Source organism: Anomaloglossus baeobatrachus, chromosome 12, assembly GCF_048569485.1.
Source record: "Anomaloglossus baeobatrachus isolate aAnoBae1 chromosome 12, aAnoBae1.hap1, whole genome shotgun sequence".
NCBI classification, from domain to species: Eukaryota; Metazoa; Chordata; class Amphibia; order Anura; family Aromobatidae; genus Anomaloglossus; species Anomaloglossus baeobatrachus.
This window is the reverse complement of record NC_134364.1, coordinates 98,240,306-98,264,627: the sequence shown is the minus strand read 5'-3', so window position 1 is coordinate 98,264,627 and position 24,322 is coordinate 98,240,306. Positions and strand designations below refer to the sequence as shown.

General features: G+C 44.9%; 1 protein-coding gene across 1 annotated transcript in view; it reads left to right on the top strand.

The window, feature by feature from the left end:
- Nucleotides 1-456: 456 nt before the first annotated feature.
- The window catches only part of RHBG (Rh family B glycoprotein), a 42,536-nt gene continuing 18,670 nt past the window's right edge, over nucleotides 457-24,322 (top strand). Inside the window, exons 1-7 of the mRNA XM_075330806.1 lie at nucleotides 457-543; nucleotides 1,927-2,157; nucleotides 14,147-14,333; nucleotides 17,392-17,542; nucleotides 19,490-19,637; nucleotides 19,932-20,098; nucleotides 23,208-23,345. Coding sequence (XP_075186921.1) covers nucleotides 1,980-2,157; nucleotides 14,147-14,333; nucleotides 17,392-17,542; nucleotides 19,490-19,637; nucleotides 19,932-20,098; nucleotides 23,208-23,345 — 969 coding nt within the window. The 5' untranslated portion in view covers nucleotides 457-543; nucleotides 1,927-1,979. The remainder of the gene's footprint in view (nucleotides 544-1,926; nucleotides 2,158-14,146; nucleotides 14,334-17,391; nucleotides 17,543-19,489; nucleotides 19,638-19,931; nucleotides 20,099-23,207; nucleotides 23,346-24,322) is intronic.

Sequence of the window (24,322 nt, the reverse complement as noted above, 5' to 3'; positions counted from 1 at the left end):
TAACTTTATCTAGGAGGCCGCATGGCACATGAAATACAGAATGTAGAGTAGGACCCCCCTATTGAGATTTGCCGTGACGTTGGCAGGGGTGGCTCAAAAAATTGATCAATTATTTGCTAAAAATCTCATTTTTTTATTATAGTACAGTTGGAATAATTTGTGAATTTTCACTTTTTATATGATGCATGCCAATTTCAGATAGTGCTGGTTCCCTTTTTTTCTCTGTTTTGACCGTAGTTATGCTACAAATCTGGTGCCTGACCAACACCATACCATGCACGCCTGATTTTGGCTTGCAATATATTCCTCCTGTTGGTAGCTGTTCAGACTCAGTTACCTCACCCCTTTCCACAGGCAATGCTAATTAAGCACCATTCTTGGATCTGGTCCGCCTTTATCAATGGTTGCTGTTTGACACTGGGAGGATCAGTTCTGATATAGTCCTGGTATGTGTAGGGCTTGCTCCACATGCTGGGACCTGGGCTGGTCTCTATCCACAAGTGCCTTTTTTGCAACATGGAAGCGGCTATATACAGGTTGCAGGTATGTGTGCTCCATTATGGTTCTGCTTTTAACTTTATCTAGGAGGCCGCATGGCACATGAAATACAGAATGTAGAGTAGGACCCCCCTATTGAGATTTGCCGTGACGTTGGCAGGGGTGGCTCAAAAAATTGATCAATTATTTGCTAAAAATCTCATTTTTTTATTATAGTACAGTTGGAATAAATTTGTGAATTTTCACTTTTTATATGATGCATGCCAATTTCAGATCGTGCTGGTTCCCTTTTTTTCTCTTTTTTTCACATTAACAATGCATAGAGTGGATTTCTGTTTAATTTAATGTTAGCTTCATTGAAAAAAATGTGCTTTTCTTTCAAAAATAAGGAAATATGTAAGTGACCCTAAACTTTTGAACTGTAGTGTATGTATATACTGTATATACTGTGAGCAAAGAGAAGAAAAAAACCAGCTCACCCTTTCAGGAGATTAGAGTATCAGACAAGAACGGTGCACGGACTTTTGGTAGTTAGACCTTACTACCACGAATTGCAGGGAGGAGGAGATAATCCAGCATCCAGTTCCAGAAATTTAAAACATCAGATTTTATTCAAAATATCTTCTAGACTAAGGACATATACGTCCGAAACGCGTCCTCCCTTTTTACACCTGCTATGATGCGTTTTTAATGCAACCATGGAACATGGAATTTTAATGAAATTTTGAATAAAATCTGATGTTTTAAATTTCTGGAACTGGATGCTGGATTATCTCCTCCTCACTGTATATACTGTGTATATATATACAGTATATACATACACTACAGTTCAAAAATTTAGGGTCAAGGATAAATAAATAAAAAAAAAATATATATATATATATTTATCCTTGTAATTAAAGGCAGTATCTACAAAATAGGTTCACCGATACCTACTTATATCAAGCTTTCCCTTCTAGAATATGTAACGTGACACATATAAAAAGATCTATGTTTCCAGTGTATAACTAGTAGTGCAGCTGCCAACATTACGCAATGACACAGTGACACGACTTTCACTTGCTGTTGATCATTTATTATAAATCTAGACAGTGAAGGTAAAATGAAGTTGATGTTGGGATGTGTGATACCGTCTGCTGCGCTGCTGTATCTAATGCTATCATGAGTGACACTGTATCTGAGCCTGTGAGGTGTGATACTGCCAGCTGAGTGAAAGTTTCCTTTCTTGTGCACCTGAGGCGTTGGAGGACCTTTGTGCGCCGGAGACTCCGTATAACTTTTGTTGTGTTGGGATTCGGAGACCTTTGGATTGTCAGATGTGCTAAGACAAGTCCTGGCGAGGGGGGTGGAGGCTGTGCCTGGGTCCGGGGTAGGGAAGTCCTTGTACTGACGGCAGGGAGGGATCAGCAGTAACATTAAATGTCTCAGTCTTATAGGGCTTTGCTTTATGACTCGTCTGCTGCGCTCTTTTCCGAACAACCATGGGCAGTCACGCCACTAACATGAGGGTCAAGCTGCCCCTCTTCTGCCTCATCCTTGAAGCCATCACTATCATCCTTTTTGCCATCTTTGTCCGGTACGACCACGAAACGGACGCCAGCGCTTGGCACCATGAAAACGTCTCCGACTACGAGAATGATTTCTACTACCGTTATCCAAGTAAGTACCCATTAATATTTGCTGTAGATGTATACTCTATCAGACTTGATACAATTGATCTGCACTGATACATTGTAACAAACTCTCAGTTGTAACGCCCTTGGATAAACAAGAATGTTCCTGTCCAGTGAAAGCAAGCAGAGGTCTTATTAGGAAGACGTATATTAGGAAATTTGGGAACCTTTCATTTTATAGTGCAGAATATACAGAAGACCCCCTTAAAGTACTGAACTCAGTCATGGAAGTTAAAGGGTGGTCCCACTTTGACGTCAGCTTTTATTGGGTGCCCAGATTACTTTTTTAGAAGCAATCTCAGGTCTACACTGAAGACTCCTCTCTATTAACTGAGACCCGATGCAAAGTGGGATCTGCTTCCCCCATTACAAAAAAATAAAAAAACAAATACTGACCCCCTGATATATATTGCTTAGGATTTGTGAAAGACGGAGGACAGGTGGAGTTATTTCATAAGAAGAGTCCACCTCAAAAAAAATGTTCTTCATTTTGGTTAAATCAATTTCCAATCAATTCCCCCTGAACCAGAACATTCGGACCTCCAAAGACTCAGGGCTGCGTACTCCAGCTCCAAGGGGGAGAATGAATAGTGACCGACACCGACCTTGTGACCCAGTAGGAGGTTGTCCAGTAAGGGGTGATTAGGTGGCAGCACATCCACTTCTGGTTGACCTCCTTGGACTATTATCCAATGTAGGTGACCCAATAGAAAAGCTTCCAGTCCTGGGTTCACTCTTAACTGAACCACTGGAATAGTGTCCAGTCCTGCCTGACCTCATACCCTAGGACTCAGTACTGCCTAAGCTTATGGGATAGTGTCCTATCCTGCCTGACCTTATAGAATAGTATTCAGTACTATCTAACCTTATGGGATAGTAACCAGTCCTGCCTGACCTCATACTGTAGTACTCAGTACTGCCTTATGGGACAGTGTCCTATCCTGCCTGACTTTATAGCAGGGGTGGGGAAACTTTCTACTGCCGGGGGCCATTTGGAATTTTCTACCAAGCTTCGGGGGCCGCACCAAATTATCAACTTGAAAACTACCCTGCTATATTTGGTCAACCAATTAACTCACCCCTACTGTGGTGGCTGAAGCGGCTTCTCTTTGGTGCGGCTGTGATGTTCGGTGATATTGATCATGTTGTTTCTCACAGCTGCTTTTCCAAATTTGTCTCGGTCTGGAAAGACTGGGGGCATATACATCACAGGAGACACTGGGGCATATACATCACAGAGACACTGGGGCATATATATCCCAGGAGAGGCTGGTGCATATACATCACAGGAGACACTGGGGTATATACATCCCTGGAGACACTGGGGTATATACATCCCAGGAGAGGCTGCGGCATATACATCCCAGGAGAGGCTAGTGCATATACATCCCAGCAGAGACTGGTGCATATAGATCCCAGCAGAGGCTGGTGTATATACATCCCAGCAGAGGCTGGTGCATATACATCCCAGCAGAGGCTGGTGCATATATATCCCAGCAGAGGCTGGTGCATATACATCCCAGGAGACACTGGGGCATATACATCACAGGAAACTATGGGGTATATACATCCCAAGAGAGGCTGGTGCATATACATCCCAGCAGAGGCTGGTGCATATACATCCCAGCAGAGGCTGGTGCATATACATCCCAGCAGAGGCTGGTGCATATACATCCCAGGAGAGGCTGCGGCATATACATCCGAGGAGAGGCTGGTGCATATACATCCCAGCAGAGGCTGGTGCATATACATCCCAGGAGAGGCTGGTGCATATACATCCCAGGAGAGGCTGGTGCATATACATCCCAGGAAAGGCTGGTGCATATACATCCCAGCAGAGGCTGGTGCATATACATCCCAGCAGAGGCTGGTGCATATACATCCCAGCAGAGGCTGGTGCATATACATCCCAGCAGAGGCTGGTGCATATACATCCCAGCAGAGGCTGGTGCATATACATCCCAGCAGAGGCTGGTGCATATACATCCCAGCAGAGGCTGGTGCATATACATCCCAGCAGAGGCTGTTGCATATACATCCCAGGAGGCTGGTGCATATACATCCCAGCAAAGGCTGGTGCAAATACATCCCAGCAAAGGCTGGTGCATATACATCCCAGCAAAGGCTGGTGCATATACATCATAGGACAGGCTGTGGCATATACATCCCAGGAGAGGTTGCGGCATATACATCCCAAGAGGGGCTGCGGCATATACATCCCAGGAAAGGCTGGGGCATACACATCACAAGAGGCACTGGGGGCATACACATCCCAGGAGACGCTGGGGCATATACATCCCAGGAGAAGCTGTGGCATATACATCCCAAGAGGGGCTGTGGCATATACATTCCAGGAAAGGCTGCGGCATACACATCCCAAGAGACGCTGGGGCATACACATCACAGGAGGGGCTGGGGTGTATACATCACAGGAGGGGCTGGGGCATACATATTGCAGGAGAGGCTGGGGAGTATACATCACAGGAGGGGCGTATACATCACATGATATGCTGGGCACGGGCAGCACTGGCAGGGGCACAGACAGCAATAGGTGGCAGTACGGACTGCACTAGGTGGCAGCACGAAGAGCACTAGGTGGCAGCACGGAGAACACTAGGTGGCAGCACGGAGAGCACTAGGTGGCAGAACGGAGAGCACTAGGTGACAGCACTGACAACACTAGGAGGCTGCACGGGTTACACAGCACTGAGGGGGTACACAGTACTTGGGGCTACACACAAAATTAGAGGGTACACAGCACTGGACAGGGAGGACAGCTATGGGTTGCGTACTCAGTACTGGGGTGGGAGGAGTCACACAGCACAGGTCCGGGAGGCATTGTACAGCAGGGAGGCATCAGCTGCACCTCTTCTTCTGTGACTGGAGCCAGCGTGCTGCTTACCACGCCCACAAAGTAAGCCCTGAGCACGGCGAGCACAGGCCAGAGTTCAGCCTAGAATGTACGGGCTGCAGTCAAGTCCTTAAAAAAGCCCGTACATTCTAGCATCTAATTAGAGTGCATGCGCTTCCTCACATCATGCACTGGGATTTAAAGGGCCGGCGGCCGGCAAAAGCGTGGCTGCCGTTCAAGCACTGCGGTTCCCTGGAATGGGCCCTGGGGCCGCAGAAAAAGTCATTGGGGGCTGCATATGGCCCGCGGGCCGGAGGTTCCCCACCCCTGCCTTAAGGGATAGGGTCCAGTCCTGGAAGACCTCATACCATAGTACTCAGTACTGTCTATCCTTATAGGATATTTTCCAATTCTGAAGGACACAAAAGGATAGTGGCTGATCTGAAATGACCCTGTGTTTACTATATCCACTGTCTAGTAGTCTTGTTCAATAATGACCTCCCATAGTCATGCATTCACTAAATGCAAGGCTTTAGGTTAAGCAACCAATCTGTAAAGACCCATTTATCAAGTATCAAGCCCCTGATACCCCTGTGGTTAACCATCTATATTCATGGGTTTCTTTGGGCAATCATCTAGTCCCTAGTTAAATCCCTTGGTGTTAGGCATATACACCTTTGACTGCCCAGTGATTAAAATCCATTCCTATGCAGCTCTTTGGAAACGTAACTGTTTCCTGGTGGCCTAGTGTTTAAGCATCTTTTCCAAGAGGGCTCTATTGTTAAGAAATTACTCCCTGGTGGAGTTACGGTTCTGAAAAAGTCCTTGGTGGTATCTACTACCAGGTAGCTCAGTGGTCAGGCATCTAGTCCTTTTGTAAGTCCTACAGTCATTGTATGACCTCACATTCACTACCTGATGGACCTGTGGGTAATCAACCACTCGATGTTGGCCCTATTGTCAAGCATCTAGATCCTGGTGGCCCTGTGCTTAAGCATCTATTCCCAGACTGATCTCTGGTCAAGTAACCACTGCTTAGCTATCCTATGGCTATGGAATCATTCCCATGTGGCTAGGTTACTAATCCCTGGTGGGCTTGTGATTAAGTATCCATTTGAATCTATTCCCAGGTAATCTGGGGGTAAATCAACCACTCCATCGTGGCCCTATGGGTAAGCATCCATCCTTTGGAGGGTCTGTGGTCAAGCATTAAGTCCCTGGTGGCCTTTCCTGGTGGTTCTTGGTTTGAGCAACCACTCCCCAGTGCTCAATGTATGATCCCTGGTGGTCCCATGTTCAATCATTTGTTCCCTGGTGGGCCAGTGGAGCTTCTCATGTAACCTGATCTCATGTAACCTGCTTTTCACACACGCACTATTGCATGACTCTCCAGGATTTAGAAATCCTTCAAACAGAAGAAAAGTAAAGTGAAGTTCATGGTCGGCTGTCATGTTCTGAAGAAAGCACTTGTGAGATTTCACAGGCAGTTTCCATCTTCATGACACAACCTGAAAAACCAGATCTGGCATAAAAAAATAAATGAAAATGAATGGTGTCATTCGCTACGAGGGCGGCAAACAGAAGAAAAAGAAAAAGGACTAGAAGCAGGCACGCTAGCAGATCCCTATCCACAGAATCGAGCACTGGTCACCATTTATGGCACTTTACAAAATATCTACTTACTGTCACTGAATGGAAACGTGTAGAGTTTACAACGACATGCATGAAGTGCAAACGTGTACAACGACATGCATGAAGTGCAAACGTGTACAACGACATGCATAAAGTGCAAACGTGTACAACCACATGCATAAAGTGCAAACGTGTACAACGACATGCATGAAGTACAAACGTGTACAACGACATGCATAAAGTGCAAACGTGTACAACGACATGCATAAAGTGCAAACGTGTACAACGACATGCATAAAGTGCAAACGTGTACAACGGCATGCATGAAGTGCTAACGTGTACAACGACATGCATAAAGTGCAAACGTGTACAACGACATGCATAAAGTGCAAACGTGTACAACGACATGCATGAAGTACAAACGTGTACAACGACATGCATAAAGTGCAAACGTGTACAACGACATGCATAAAGTGCAAACGTGTACAACGACATGCATAAAGTGCAAACGTGTACAACGACATGCATAAAGTGCAAACGTGTACAACGACATGCATAAAGTGCAAACGTGTACAACGACATGCATAAAGTGCAAACGTGTACAACGACATGCATAAAGTGCAAACGTGTACAACGACATGCATAAAGTGCAAACGTGTACAACGACATGCATAAAGTGCAAACGTGTACAACGACATGCATGAAGTGCAAACGTGTACAACCACATGCATGAAGTGCAAACGTGTACAACCACATGCATAAAGTGCAAACGTGTACAAACACATGCATGAAGTGCAAACGTGTACAACCACATGCATGAAGTGCAAACGTGTACAACCACATGCATGAAGTGCAAACGTGTACAACCACATGCATAAAGTACAAACGTGTACAACCACATGCATAAAGTGCAAACGTGTACAGCGACATGCATGAAGTGCAAACGTGTACAGCGACATGCATGAAGTGCAAACGTGTACAACGACATGCATGAAGTGCAAACGTGTACGACATGCATGAAGTGCAAACGTGTACGACGACATGCATGAAGTACAAACGTGTATAACCACATGCATAAAGTGCAAACGTGTACAACCACATGCATAAAGTACAAACGTGTACAACCACATGCATAAAGTGCAAACGTGTACAGCGACATGCATGAAGTGCAAACGGGTACAACGACATGCATGATGTGCAAACGTGTACAACGACATGCATGAAGTGCAAACGCGTACAACGACATGCATGAAGTGCAAACGTGTACAACGACATGCATGAAGTACAAACGTGTACAACGACATGCATGAAGTGCAAACGTGTACAACGACATGCATGAAGTGCAAACGTGTACAACGACATGCATGAAGTGCAAATGTGTACGACATGCATGAAGTACAAACGTGTACAGCGACATGCATGAAGTGCAAACGTGTACAACGACATTCATGAAGTGCAAACGTGTACAACGACATGCATGTAGTGCAAAAGTGTACGACATGCATGAAGTGCAAACGTGTACAACCACATGCATGAAGTGCAAATGTGTACAACCACATGCATGAAGTGCAAACGTGTACAACGACATGCATGAAGTGCAAACGTGTACAACGACATGCATGAAGTGCAAACGTGTACAACCACATGCATGAAGTGCAAACGTGTACAACAACATGAATGAAGTGCAAACGTGTACAACGACATTCATGAAGTGCAAACATGTACGACGACATGCATGAAGTGCAAATGTGTACAACGACATTCATGAAATGCAAACGTGTACAACAACATGCATGAAGTATTAACGTGTACAACGACATGCATGAAGTACAAACGTGTACAACAACATGCATAAAGTGCAAACGTGTACAACGACATGCATGAAGTGCAAACGTGTACAACGACATGCATGAAGTGCAAACGTGTACAACGACATGCATAAAGTGCAAACGTGTACGACGACATGCATGAAGTGCAAACGTGTACAACCACATGCATAAAGTGCAAACGTGTACAAACACATGCATGAAGTGCAAACGTGTACAACCACATGCATGAAGTGCAAACGTGTACAACGACATTCATGAAATGCAAACGTGTACAACGACATGCATGAAGTATTAACGTGTACATCGACATGCATGAAGTGCAAATGTGTACAGCGACATACATGAAGTACAAACGTGTACAGCGACATACATGAAGTACAAACGTGTACAGCGACATGCATGAAGTACAAACGTGTACAGCGACATGCATGAAGTGCAAACGTGTACAGCGACATGCATGAAGTACAAACGTGTACAACGACATTCATGAAGTGCAAACGTGTACAACGACATGCATGAAGTGCAAACGTGTACAATGACATGCATGAAGTGCAAACGTGTACAATAACATGCATGAAGTGCAAACGTGTACAGCGACATGCATGAAGTACAAACGTGTACAACGACATGTGTCGCGGGCGGGGAGGACGTCGCCGCTGCTGCTCGCTAACGCTCAGGTCCGGCGCTTCTGCTGCTCGGTGGCTCGAGCGGTGGGCCGGATCCGGGGACTCGAGCGGCGCTCCTCGCCCGTGAGTGAAAGGGGTGGTTGGTTTGGGCGATTTAGTCCGTGACGCCACCCACGGGTCGTAGTGAAGATGGGCACCACTGCTGCTGGTGACGGGGATCCCGGGAGCGATGTTAGGGAGCAGCTGGGATGTTGTTTTCCCCCTCCGTGGGTAGGGGTCGGTGGTCCCGGGGCCCGGTGGTGTGACGGGGAGGCAGGGTAGGTGAGGTGCAGGGTTGCAGGGACAGCGCGGCGCGGTGCCGGATGGCACGGGTGTACTCACTCAGTAAGAGATGCACAAAGTCTCCGGTAAACCAAACGACTGGATGGACGGGTCCCGCAGCCGGCTGCAGTGTCTCTCCCCGGACAGGTGATGGCGGCTGTCTTTCCCTTCACCTTGATGTACTTGTTTGACTACGATGGATCCCCAACAGTAGTCCGCTCCCCGGTGTATGAATGCCGGAGGAGCCCGTTTGCCCGCAGGCGCTGGCCCTTGGGTCTCTAGCCTTAGGCGGTAGCTGTATACCCTCACGGTGTGGACGGTTGCCTTCTATCGGGTTTTTGGCTGTTAGGGAACCCCTGGAGTTCCGGTCACACTCGGATTTGACTATTGTCGGCGGCTCCAAGCCTGGTCGGGGTCCGATGGCCCTGCCTGTGTGTGCTGGTTTCACTTCGCTCCCCGGTCGGTACCAGCGGGCCAACGCCCGACCCCGGTCCTACGGTTCCGCGTTGCTTCACCACTCCTGCAGACAGCCACCACTGTCTGCCAACCTTGCTGTCAGTGCCTGGGCCACAAACCCAGACACCCAAGTGTTTACTCCTCACACTTCAACCTCCAAAACTACTCTCCGTCACTTTTCCCACCTCCAGGCCTGTGAACTCCTCGGTGGGTGGGGCCAACCGCTTGGCTCCGCCCCACCTGGTGTGGACATCAGACCCTGGAGGGAGGCAACAAGGATTTTATGTTTGGCTAATGTTACTGTCTAGTGGGGGGTGGGGGTGTATGTATGTTACCTGTGACGACCTGGCTAGTCCAGGGCGCCACACATGCATGAAGTGCAAACGTGTACAGCGACATGCATGAAGTGCAAACGTGTACAGCGACATGCATGAAGTGCAAACGTGTACAGCGACATGCATGAAGTGCAAACGTGTACAAAAAAACAAAAAAGTGAGCCGGAGTATGAGATGTAATATTACAACCTTACCATGGGTCTAAAATAGGCCTCAATGTGGCTAAGGGCTGAGAGTGACCGGGTCCCAACAGGACACACAGTCATGGGATGCGCAGAATGACATGCATGACGCTCAGCAAAAAATCATTATCGCTCTCACAAATAGAACAGTTGTTGTGTTTTCCTTTGACCTCTCCATCTGGGGTACGGATGAGAACCGCTCCGGTCCGGCCATTTCATGCCTGATAGATTTTAACAGTCTGTAGTTCCAGATCATTGCGGAGAGGAACAGCACAAATTAAGAAAATTATACTAGGATGCCATGATGAATCATTAAAGGGAAGGACACGGTGAACAAAGCGGCTCCACTGACCGACATGTAATCTACAGTGAGAGCATCCAACACTACAGACACTATATAATGATATTCCAGAACACATGAGCACTATTATAGTAGTTATATTCTTCTACCTAGGAGCAGTATTATAGTAGTTATATTCTTGTACATAGGGGCAGTATTATAGTAGTTATATTCTTGTACATAGGAGAAGTATTATAGTAGTTATATTCTTGTACATAGGAGCAGTATTATAGTAGTTATATTCTTGTACATAGGAGCAGTATTATAGTAGTTATATTCTTGTACATAGGGGCAGTATTATAGTAGTTATATTCTTGCATATAGGAGCAGTATTATAGTAGTTATATTCTTGTACATAGGGGCAGTATTATAGTAGTTATATTCTTGTATATAGGAGCAGTATTATAGTAGTTATATTCTTGTACATAGGAGCAGTATTATAGTAGTTATATTCTTGTAAATAGGGGCAGTATTATAGTAGTTATATTCTTGTACATAGGGGCAGTATTATAGTAGTTATATTCTTGTACATAGGAGCAGTATTATAGTAGTTATATTCTTGTACATAGGAGCAGTATTATAATAGTTATATTCTTCTACCTAGGAGCAGTATTATAGTAGTTATATTCTTGTACATAGGGGCAGTATTATAGTAGTTATATTCTTGTATATAGGGGGCAGTATTATAGTAGTTATATTCTTGTACATAGGGGCAGTATTATAGCAGTTATATTCTTGTACATAGGGAGCAGTATTATAGCAATTATATTCTTGTACATAGGGAGCAGTATTATATCAGTTATATTCTTGTACATAGGGGCAGTATTATAGTAGCTGTACTCTGGTACATAGGGAGCAGTATTATAGTACTTATATTCTTGTACATAGGGAGCAGTATTATAGTAGTTATATTCTTGTACATAGGAGCAGTATTATAGTACTTATATTCTTGTACATAGGGGGCAGTATTATAGTACTTATATTCTTGTACATGGGGGCAGTATTATAGCAGTTATATTCTTGTACATAGGGGCAGTATTATAGTAGCTGTACTCTGGTACATAGGGAGCAGTATTATAGTAGTTATATTCTTGTACATAGGAGCAGTATTATAGTACTTATATTCTTGTACTTAGGGGGCAGTATTATAGCAGTTATATTCTTGTACATAGGGGCAGTATTATAGTAGCTGTACTCTGGTACATAGGGAGCAGTATTATAGTAGTTATATTCTTGTACATAGGGAGCAGTATTATAGTAGTTACGGTATATTCTTGTACATAGGAGCAGTATTATAGTAGTTATATTCTTGTACATAGGAGCAGTATTATAGTAGTTATATTCTTGTACATAGGAGCAGTATTATAGTAGTTATATTCTTGTACATAGGAGCAGTATTATAGTAGTTATATTCTTGTACATAGGAGCAGTATTATAGTAGTTATATTCTTGAACATAGGGGCAGTATTATAGTAGTTATATTCTTGTACATGGGGTAGTATTATAGTAGTTATATTCTTGTACATAGGGGCAGTATTATAGTAGTTATATTCTTGTACATAGGGGGCAGTATTATAGTAGTTATATTCTTGTACATGGGGTAGTATTATAGTAGTTAAATTCTTGTACATATGGGCAGTATTATAGTAGTTATATTCTTCTACCTAGGATCAGTATTATAGTAGTTATATTCTTGTACATAGGGGCAGTATTATAGTAGTTATATTCTTGTACATAGGGGCAGTATTATAGTAGTTATAATCTTGTACATAGGAGCAGTATTATAGCAGTTATATTCTTGTACATAGGGGGCAGTATTATAGTAGTTATATTCTTGTACATAGGGGGCAGTATTATAGCAGTTATATTCTTGTACATAGGGGCAGTATTATAGTAGTTATATTCTTGTACATAGAGGGCAGTATTATAGTAGTTATATTCTTGTACATAGGAGCAGTGTTATAGTAGTTATATTCTTGTACATGGGGTAGCATTATAGTAGTTATATTCTTGTACATAGGGAGCAGTATTATAGTAGTTATATTCTTGTACATAGGGGCAGTATTATAGTAGTTATAATCTTGTACATAGGAGCAGTATTATAGCAGTTATATTCTTGTACATAGGGGGCAGTATTATAGTAGTTATATTCTTGTACATAGGAGCAGTGTTATAGTAGTTATATTCTTGTACATAGGAGTAGTATTATAGTAGTTATATTCTTGTACATGGGGTAGTATTATAGTAGTTATATTCTTGTACATAGGGAGCAGTATTATAGTAGTTATATTCTTGTATATAGGAGCAGTATTATAGTAGTTATATTCTTGTACATGGGGGGCAGTATTATAGCAGTTATATTCTTGTACATAGGGGGCAGTATTATAGTAGTTATATTCTTGTACATAGGGGCAGTATTATAGTAGTTATAATCTTGTACATAGGAGCAGTATTATAGCAGTTATATTCTTGTACATAGGGGGCAGTATTATAGTAGTTATATTCTTGTACATAGGAGCAGTGTTATAGTAGTTATATTCTTGTACATAGGAGTAGTATTATAGTAGTTATATTCTTGTACATGGGGTAGTATTATAGTAGTTATATTCTTGTACATAGGGAGCAGTATTATAGTAGTTATATTCTTGTATATAGGGGCAATATTGATTTATTGTGCTTCATAAATTATTATTGATGAGTTCAAACAAAAAGAGAAACTAAAGAAGTATTTTTGAAGTTATGGAAAGCTTTATTTATCTAAATTTATATTGAATAGCTATAGGAATATGAGTTTGGTTCCACCTAAAATGTTTTTCTTGCATCTCCACCTATAATTTGTTTTTAATTGTTAAACCAATGCTTAAAGCACTACACCAGCATTTTGGGGTTTTCTCACCTCTGAAGTGGTGCTTTCAATGTAATTCTCCTGTTCTCTGTCATATATTCACCCTCTGGCATTTTCACCTTATTCTGAACATGTGGCACTATCTTGTGCCTGTTATTTCTGACTAACCATAAGTCACAAGGTATGTCACAAGCTCCCAATGCAAGTCTGCGAGAGCCAGAATGAGGCTTACATAGACTTGTATTGAGTTGTGACTTCTTGCGCGCTCCATGAAACATTTAAGCTACCAGCAGCTCACTGATCGCTTGAGACTTGACTAGAACGATGATGAAAAACATGTAGACAGTGGCAAGTGACTTACATTTAAATCACTATACCGATGCTGAAAAAAAAGCTAAAAAAAAACCTGCTGCAGTTTTGCTTTAACAAAATCTTTCACTATTAAGTGAATTTTGTTGCCCTCTGGTGGTCATTACCAGTAACTACAACAAAACGTTTTATGAATTTTTTTTATTACCTTTTTATGGTTACTATTCATCCGTTCTTATTTATTTATAGGTTTCCAAGATGTCCACACCATGATCTTTATCGGCTTCGGCTTTCTGATGACTTTCCTGAAGCTTTACGGTTTCAGCAGCGTGGCCTTTAATTTCCTGATCGCGTCCTTTGGTCTACAGTGGTCAACGCTAATCCAAGGATTTTTTCACGGCTTTCATGATGGAAAAATCCATGTTGGTATAGAGAGGTGAGGATCTGTGATATGTTCCATGATCACATCTGGTCACCTGAGACTGATCAATAAATAGCTGGAACGTGGCAGAAACCCGCTGTTTGCTTTGAACCGGTGCCCAACAGTTTTCTTTTTTTACATGTGTAATAAGGCTGAAATGTACTTGGCAAGAGATAAAGCACTTTTTGCAATTTAAAAAAAAAAACGTTTGCCACTTCATGATAATTTGTCCACTAGGGGGCAGTGTTCTCTTTGGATCTGTTCTATGTAGGAACTTTCTGGTGTGATTTATTCCTTTTAATTAACTAGTGATGATATTCTGCATGGACTGTAGCAATGCACTGGTGATTTCTTTATACATATTAAAGGGGTGGTAAGAAGTTTAGAACCCCTTTAATCCAGAAGGTGATTTTATTAAACAGCAAAAAAAAAAAAGAACGATAAACACTCTTGGTGGAATTTAGCCTCGTTATTGCACAATACTTTATCCCGAATAGAACAGTCTTTGATCTGTATTTCATAAGAGACTGTATCAATAGATCAATGGACACCTGCACCCTGTGATAGCTGGAATTTTGCTTTTTTTTTCCAATAATTAATGGAAAACTTATTTTTAAGCGCATTTTAATCTAAGCCTATAATAAAAAAATTAAAACAATAAATTTCAATTTTTTTTTATTTTTTATTATTATTTTTTTTAATTTGGGTAGGTACTAAAGATCATTATGCTATAATCAAAATCTGGATTTCCACTATAGGTGTCTAATATTAGCATCATCTATGTAATATATATATACACACACACACACACACACACAGTACAGACCAAAAGTTTGGACACACCTCATTCAAACACTTTTCTTTACTTTCATGACTCTAAAAATTGTAGATTCACATTGAAGGCATCAAAACTATGCATTAACACATGTGGAATGAAATACTTAAAATTGTGTTAAACAACTGAAAATATGTCTTATTTTCTAGGTTCTTCAAAGTAGCCACCTTTTGCGTTGATTACTGCTTTGCACACTCTTGGCATTCTCTTGATGAGCTTTAAGAGGTAGTCACCGGAAATGGTTTTCCAACAGTCTTGAAGGAGTTCCCAGAGATGCTTAGCACTTGTTGGCCCTTTTGCCTTCACTTTGCGTCCAGCTCACCCCAAACCATCTCGATTGGGTTCAGGTCTGGTGACTGTGGAGACCAGGTCATCTGGCGTAGCACCCCATCACTCTCCTTCTTAGTCACATAGCCCTTACACAGCCTGGAGGTGTGTTTGGGGTCATTATCCTGTTGAAAAATAAATGATGGTCCAACTAAACGTAAACCGGATGGAATAGCACGCCGCTGCAAGATGCTGTGGTAGCCATGCTGGCTCAGTATGCCTTCAATTCTGAATAAATCCACAACAGTGTCACCAGCAAAGCCCCCCCACACTATCACCCCTCCTCCATGCTTCACGGTGGGAACCAGCCATGTAGAGTCCATCCGTTCACCTTTTCTACAAAGACACGGTGGTTGGATCCAAAGATCTCAAATTTGGACTCATCAGACCAAAGCACAGATTTCCACTGGTCTAATGTCCATTCCTTGTGTTCTTTAGCCCAAACAAGTCTCTTCTGCTTGTTGCCTGTCCTTAGCAGTGGTTTCCTGGCAGCTATTTTACCATGAAGGCCTGCAGCACAAAGTCTCCTCTTTATAGTTCTTCTTGAAATGAGAAGGTGTGTCCAAACTTTTAGTCTGTACTGTATATATATATTTATTACAATTTTAGTTTTTTTACATGAAGCTATCATATAGCATATGGAAACCATCAATACGTTGCTGATGAAAGGTGGAATATAGTCAAGTGAAAACCATCATCAAGTTGCTGTTGACAGATCTCTGATTTTGTATGTTCTTATTAAATACTCAGTGAATCTAATCGGTTGACTAAATGGTTATTGCCACTACTGATAGATATCTCCTATTTGTTGGATACGGAATAACTTACTGATTGCCGGTGGTCCCGAAAATCCCAACAACAGGGCCCTGATTCCTAAATATGGGATTCTGTAGGGCTCCACATTAAACATTCAGCACAGAAGAGTAAAGCCTGCTTTACACGGTACGACCGATTGTGCGATTTCACAATCGATCGTACCCGCCCCCGTCCTTTTTGCGTCACGGGCAAATCGCTGCCCGTGTCGCACAAAGGTAGTAACCCCCGTCACACATACTTACCTCTCGTGAGACCTCGCTGTGGGCCGCGAACGTCCACTTCCTGGAGTGGGAGGGACGTTCGGCGTCACAGCGACGTCACACGGCCGCCGGCCAATAGAAGCGGAGGGGCGGAGATGAGCGGGACGTAAACATCCCGCCCACCTCCTTCCTTCCACATAGAGACGGCGGCGGCCGCGGGAGGCAGGTGAGCTGCTCATCGTTCCCGTGGTGTCACACGGAGCGACGTGTGCTACCACGGAAACGATGAACAACTAAAGTAACCGATATTATGGAACCTAACGAGCAGTACCCGACTCACGATTTGTGAGCGATACTGCGTCGCTAGGAGGTGTCACACAGGCCGGCATCGCCAGCGATGCCGGATGTGCGTCACAAAAACCGTGACCCCGACGATCTATCGCACGATAGATTGCCTGGTGTAAAGCAGGCTTAAGACTGCTATAATTCCTACTAAACACTACAGTACTCACATATAGTGCTGACAAAATTTACCAACATAGAGTCGTATGGTAAATAATAGCGCTATATAGTCAGCCAGAAATGAAACCTTTGAGAAGCAGATCTCTTAGTGAAGACATTTACAATTGGTGGTTGACGGTATTGATGCCTCAAACCATATGGTAATTTTAGTCATAATCCGGTTGTGTGGTCTATGGTCCTATGGGCCACCATTACTGAATATACTGTAGGTAGGTCATTTGATAAAAATTAGCTCAGGACCTTTTCTGCTAGATTTAGCCTTCAAAAGTTTGTTCAGGATCCATTCTGATAAGTTGTTATGGTTTTGAAGGACATCATCTCAGGCGGTTTTAAGACGTACATTGACTTATACTGCATTCTTCTTCTTTCTTAGTATGATCAATGCTGACTTCTGCACCGGAGCTGTTCTCATCTCCTTTGGAGCTCTCCTTGGGAAGACTAGTCCTGTCCAGTTGATCATCATGACTCTATTTGAAGTGACTCTCTTTGGCATCAACGAGTACATAATTCTCAATATAGTTGGGGTAGGTAATAAAATGTGACTGACCAAAAAAATCATGAGTGGCCCAAGATGCTGTTATCTCATGGTCATCTTCACCTTCTACACAGTACTGTAGGTCAAGGATGAAAAGCCTGCAAGGCCCACCTAGGCTCCAAAACCTTCAGGTTTCCATTCTTGAAAGGTGTGAAGTCTGGAAGCCAAATCTACAAAATATCTGTAACACCTCGGGGTCGAGCGGTTTTCACCCGATCCTCTGCGTCGTCACGGGCTGGCCTGGCCCGGTTTCGTGACCCCGAGATGTACAGGATGGAGGGAAGGCGGTGGACGGGAGGCAAGATGGAGAATGGGGGTGGTAGTGACGGTTAGAAAAGTCTTTAAGGATCCCGACGCCACCTGTGGTATGCGACCAGGCATGGGCCGCCGCTGCAGTTGCTGCTCTCCGGGGCTGATGGTCAGAGTCGCAGCCGGGATGGTGTCGCTCCCCACAGGCAGAGCGGGATTACGGATGGGAGGATGTAAGGCGGAGGTGGTAGTCCCGTTTTAGCACCACAGCGCTGGGCGGCGGTGTCAGTAAAGGAGAGGCAGGGGCTGCGGTTCCAGGTCTTTCACTCACAAGTAGTTCAGGTGCTGCCCTGGAGTACTGGTCTCCACCACGATGGGCTCCAATCCCAAATCCGTGGAAGGTCAGATCCGGTGTGTGTCAGTCTATCGGCCCTTCCTACTTTGATACGCTAAGTATCGGACCCCCGTGGCGTGAAGCACTTGAGGATCCCGGTGTCAGTAAAGTGTCCCGTTCTTTATGCTGATAGCGCGGTTCCGATGTGGGGCCGGTCGAGGACCTCAGCCACAGATCCCATATGCTATTTGGCTGCAGACTTGGTGGGATGGGTCCGGTGACATTTCTAGCCGTTCCACACGACCCTAGCAGAGTTGGTAGACAACGTGAAGTATGCCTGCCCTAGGGTTCTGTACCCCGACAGCACCTGTCCTGTGGAAGCAGCCACCTGCTTCTCCCCAGTGACCGTGTTGAATGCCCTGGCCCACAGAGCTGCTCGCGGCATGTCCGCTCTGCTCTGTGTCTGAAGCTGTTCTCTCCTTGTTTGTTGTAGTTGTGTTTTCCAAGCTGTTGCCCCCAGCCACTGCCACCGTCTTGTTCACTACTCTCACTAAGTCAACCTGTTCTTCCCCACTGTGTGCTCCTGACTCTCCCTGGTGGTTGCTTCTCCTTGAACCTGAGTCCCCGGTTCCAGTGGATCGGGGAGCCCCTGGTGTGGATCGGGGAGCCCCTGGTGCGGTGGCGTCCTGTAAACTCACCGCTGTAGAGACCCCCACTGAGACCCGACCCTGGCCCGGTCCCCATTGCGGAGGGCATCCCAGTGTTACTGCATGTATGTGTGAGTGGTAACCGGCACCGACCTTCCCTGGACCCAGGATAAGTACTAGACCCTAATGGAGGTGCAGTACCCTGTAGCGCCTGAAGCCTCAAGCACACCACATATCCATATGGGTTATATCCAGTCACAGAGTTTCTAAGACCCCATAAAAACAAGTAATCGCTTACCTGTCTTTTTTTGTAGCGCCTTCCTTCTCTCCACTCCTAGACCCACCTAGGCTCAAAAGCCTTCAGGTTTCCATTCTTGAGAGGCTTGAAGTCTTGAAGCCAGATGTAGAAAATATCCATATGGGTTATATCCAATCACAAAGTCTCTAAGAACCCATAAAAACTCATAATAACTTTTCTCCCATTTTCTGTGACTCCTCCCTTCTCTCCACTCCTAGTTGCAGTGCTCCTCACATTTCTAGAAGCCCATGTCACGAAGGATGCCTTTCTTGGTCTATTATTCAGTCACAAAGTTCAGCGATTTAGTTTTGTTTTTTAAAAATTAAGCCCAAAAATATCAAAAAGTGACAATAGACTCATACTGTATATATGATATGATATCTCATTGTCGTCTTGTCTATTCATAAGGCGAAAGATGCCGGGGGATCCATGACCATCCATACATTTGGAGCTTATTTTGGGCTAGTGGTATCTCGTGTGCTGTACAGACCTCATCTGGAGAAGAGTCGTAAGAGGGAAGGATCTGTCTATCATTCTGACCTCTTCGCCATGATCGGTATATTACAGTTTATTATATTTGACAATTGTTTATTTATTTCAATGAACAAAATACAGTCTGAACTAAACTCCTTTACAGCAACTCCTTCATGATCATGTGATCACTATCCAGTATAACACCACTATTACTTCGCACTATATGGCACTACTAATTGCACTCAGTAAAGTGTTATTATTTCAGCACAATCTAGTGGTATTAGTTTTTGCCCAATGTCCTTGTATTAGGCAATCAATCAAACCTCAGGATTTCCTTTTTAGAATTACCCCTAAAATCTGTTGTTTTTTTTCCCAGGAACAATCTATCTGTGGATGTTCTGGCCCAGCTTCAATTCTGCCGTCACAGCCCATGGTGATGACCAACATCGGACAGTGATGAACACCTACTACTCACTGGCTGCTTGTACATTGTCCACATTCGCCTTGTCATCAATGCTGAATAGTGAAGGAAAACTGGATATGGTAAGAATCAGAAAGAGCATAATATACATTATTTGTTTGGATGAAGCAAACATGTAATATTCCATTTATAATATAGTACTGCTCCTGTGTACAAGTGTGGACATTAGACACTGATCCCGGCTTTGATCTGCCGTAGTTTGCCAATGCCTCCACCCATATTAAGATCCTAGGGGTTAAATTTGGGAGGGATGATAATGCCAGGCTAAATTGGGAGGAGAAATTGGAAACCGGAAATGTAAAGGTTCAGCGATGGAAGAACTGGAGGCTGACCTACAGAGAAAGGGTCACTATGTTGAAGACTTACCTGGTCCCCGTGTTTTTGTATGTCTCTGTCATTTTCCCTTTGCCAGAGCCTTTCTCAGCGAGGCTCTTCAGCCTGTTCTTCCAGCTCTTGTGGGGGAATAGGCTGAACCTAGTAAAGAGGGGAGTAACGTACTTACAGCGGAGAGAGGGTGGGTTGGATATGTTGAATCCAAGGGTTTTCTTTGACTCCTTGTTTCTGAAGGTGAATTTTGGGAACATGGACTCAAACAGTAGCTCCCTGTGGGTGAATAGTATCAGGTACTGGATATTGCCTTTTGCAGAGTCTTGGGTGCGAGGCGGCAGTTGTCGCGGGCGGAGGAGGGGACGCTGCGCTCACCCACTGCTCGGGTCTGGCTGCTGCTGCTGCTCGGTGGTGGCTCGAGCGGTGGGCCGGATCCCGGGGACTCGAGCGGCGTTCCTCGCCCGTGAGTGAAAGGGGGGGGTGTGGTTTAGGGATATTGTCTGTGACGCCACCCACGGTTGTGGTGAGGTTGTGGCACCACCGCTGCTCTGGACGGGGATCCCGGGAGCGGTGACAGGGAGCAGCTTGGATGTTGTTTCTCCCCTCCGTGGGTAGGGGGGTTGGTTGTCCCGGGGCCCGGTGAGGGGTAGGGATGGCAGGCGGGTTACGGGGCCTGGTGAGGTGCAGGGTCGCGGGGGCAGCGCTGTGCCGCACGGCACGGTGGTACTCACTCAGCCAGTAATTTACACGGAGTCTCTGGTCAAACAAACGGCTGGATGGACGGGTCCCACAGATGTCTGCGGTGTTTTTTCCCTGACCTCAGGTTGATAGTGTAAGTCCTTTCCTTCACCTTCGTGTAAGCTCCTCCTGTGCTCCAGTTTCCAGCTGGCTCCCCGGCTCGGTACCGGACGGGCCACTACCCTGTCCCGGCTACCTACGGTTCCACCAAGACTGTCTTCCCGGCTCCTGCAGACGGCCACTATCGTCTGCCCCACTGGCTACACGAAGGACCTAGGCTCCAACCTAGGCCCCAGTCTGCGTCTGCCTCTCTGCAGACCTCCTCTCTCTTCCTCTGCCTGGACTTGTCTGAGCTGGTTCTTGCCTCAGGCCAGCTAGACTCCTCGGTGGGCGTGTCCATCTGCCTGACTCCGCCCACCTGGTGTGTCTGTCTGAACCCGAGGGAAGAAATCAGGTCTCACTGGGGATGACTGCTGTGAACTGCTGGGGGTGGGGGTGTGTGTGTGTTGTTACCTGTGGCCCCTGGCTTGTCCAGGGCACCACACAGTCTCAAGAGGAGGAGATGGACAGGTGACCACCTCCCCCAGTATCTGGACTATGGTCTGAAGTATGTCAGGAAGTGGGGACTGGAGAGGTCTTACATTGAGAGCAACACGAGAAGAGACCTGTATGCTCGGATATGTGGGACTTTCTTCCATTCTCCACTGGCCCTGAGGGACTGTGTCACGACCACCCTTCATGACAGTCTCAGGTTCCTAAACGGGAGACGACTTCCTTCCAAACTGTTCGATATTACTTGGCTTTCGCTCCATAGTCGGCTCTTTGTCAGGGGGACTCTGAAGTTTCTGAGCGTCTCTGATCGGACCTGTCCCCTTGGTTGTCGGCAGGAGGAGACTATGGATCACTTTATATGTGATTGCTGGGGGGGGGAGGAAGATCCGGGAGGAAGTGTCCGATCATCTCCACATCCCCAGACTGCAGACCCTAAAGTATCCTGACATAGTGTACGGTGTCCCCTCTAATGTCAGTAATATCGACAGAGAGACCATGTATATTATAATTAGTGTCATCAAATACTACCACTGGCACATGAGGACCCGGGTATCACTGCACGATGAGCCATTTGATCACACCGCTGCGGCCGATCAAGTTATATCGGAGCTTCGGTGGATAAAAGCCATAGAAATTGGAAGGAGTTAGAGGAACGCAACATTATGGAGGAATGTGAGGTTCAGTTAGGAGATATGATGTTTTTTTGTTTTTTTTTTCCTCTCTCTCCGCCAAGGGTGGACTTTTTCATTTATGTATGTATATAATGTGATTATTTAGTGCTTTTGTATATGTGACTGCAGAATGCAGTGATTTGTATTTTGTTGTTTGGGCAATTTTGTGTTTTTATAATTGTATTTGTTTGTTTTTATAATAAAAATTGCCCCTATGTACGAGAATATACCTACTATAATACTGCTCATATCTACAAGAATATAACTACTATAATACTGCTCCTATGTACAAGAATATATCTACTATAATACTGCCCCTATGTACAAGAATATAACTACTATAATACTGTCCCCCTATGTACAAGAATATAACTACTATAATACTGCCCCTATGTACAAGAATATAACTACTATAATACTGCCCCCTATGTACAAGAATATAATTACTATAATGCTGCCCCCTATGTACAAGAATATAACTACTATAATACTGCCCCTATGTACAAGAATATAACTACTATAATACTGTCCCCCTATGTACAAGAATATAACTACTATAATACTGCCCCTATGTACAAGAATATAACTACTATAATACTGCCTCTATATACAAGAATATAACTACTATAATACTGCCCCCTATGTACAAGAATATAACTACTATAATACTGCCCCCTAGGTACAAGAATATAACTACTATAATACTGCCCCCTATGTACAAGAATATAACTACTATAATACTGTCCCCCTATGTACAAGAATATAACTACTATAATACTGCCCCCTATGTACAAGAATATAACTACTATAATACTGCTCCTATGTACAGGAATATAATATAGTATATAGCTTTTCCTTTACACTGTGATGTCTCCACTTACAGGTTCACATTCAGAATGCAGCTTTGGCTGGCGGTGTTGCAGTGGGAACCTCTGCAGAAATGATGCTGACTCCCTTTGGTGCCATGATTGCCGGTTCTCTTGCCGGAATCATTTCTACTCTGGGATACAAATTTTTGACGGTGAGTACAGTGTTCACTTAAAGTCTCCACCAATAAATTAGAAAGGATCCAAAAGGGGCATAAACAAACTATAGACGTCACCTCACAATATGTGAAATTAATTCATGTTATTGACTAATAATGCATATCTTATGGATATTCAGTCTCTGCCCACCCATTGTGACTGACAGCTGCAGCTTATACTGAGAAATGTAAGATTTATGCATCAGCAGCAAGGGGGAGCACTGAGGGGGGAGCACTGAGGTGGGAGCACTGAGGGGGAGCACTGAGGGGGGAGCACTGAGGGGGATTGTTGCGGGCGGAGGAGGGGACGCCGCGCTCTCCCACTGCTCGGGTCCGGCTGCAGCTGCGGCTGCTGCGGCCTGCTGCTGCTCGGTGGCTCGAGCGATGGGCCGGATCCCGGGGACTCGATCGGCGCTCCTCGCCCGTGAGTGAAAGGGGATTGGGATTTGGGATAGTTTATTGTCCGTGACGCCACCCACGGTTGTGGTGATTTGTTGACACCACCGCTGCTCTGTATGGGGATCCCAGGGACTGATGACAGGGAGCAGCAAAGTTGTTGGTTCTCCCCTCCGTGGGTAGGGGGTTGTTGTCCCGGGGCCCAGTGATGAGATGCGTGATGCAGGGCTTGGTGGGGTGCAGGGACGCGGGGGGGCAGCGCTGTGCCTTACGGCACTGTGGTACTCACTCAGCCTGAGACGATGACACAGTTCTCGGTAAAACACACGGCTGGAAAGACGGTTCCCACGGACAGCTGCACTTGCTTTCCCCAGTAGTTGACGGTGACGGTCCCTTTTCCTGCACCTAAGATGATGATGGTTGCGATGGGTTCCCACCGGTAACCCGCTCCCCGGCTTGGATATGGGCCGGAGGAGCCCTACTTTGCCCGCAGGCGCTGGCGCTGAGAAACTGGTGCCCTGGCGGTGGCGGTGTTTCTCTGTAACGGTTGGACTGTTGCCTTCAATCGGGACTTGGTT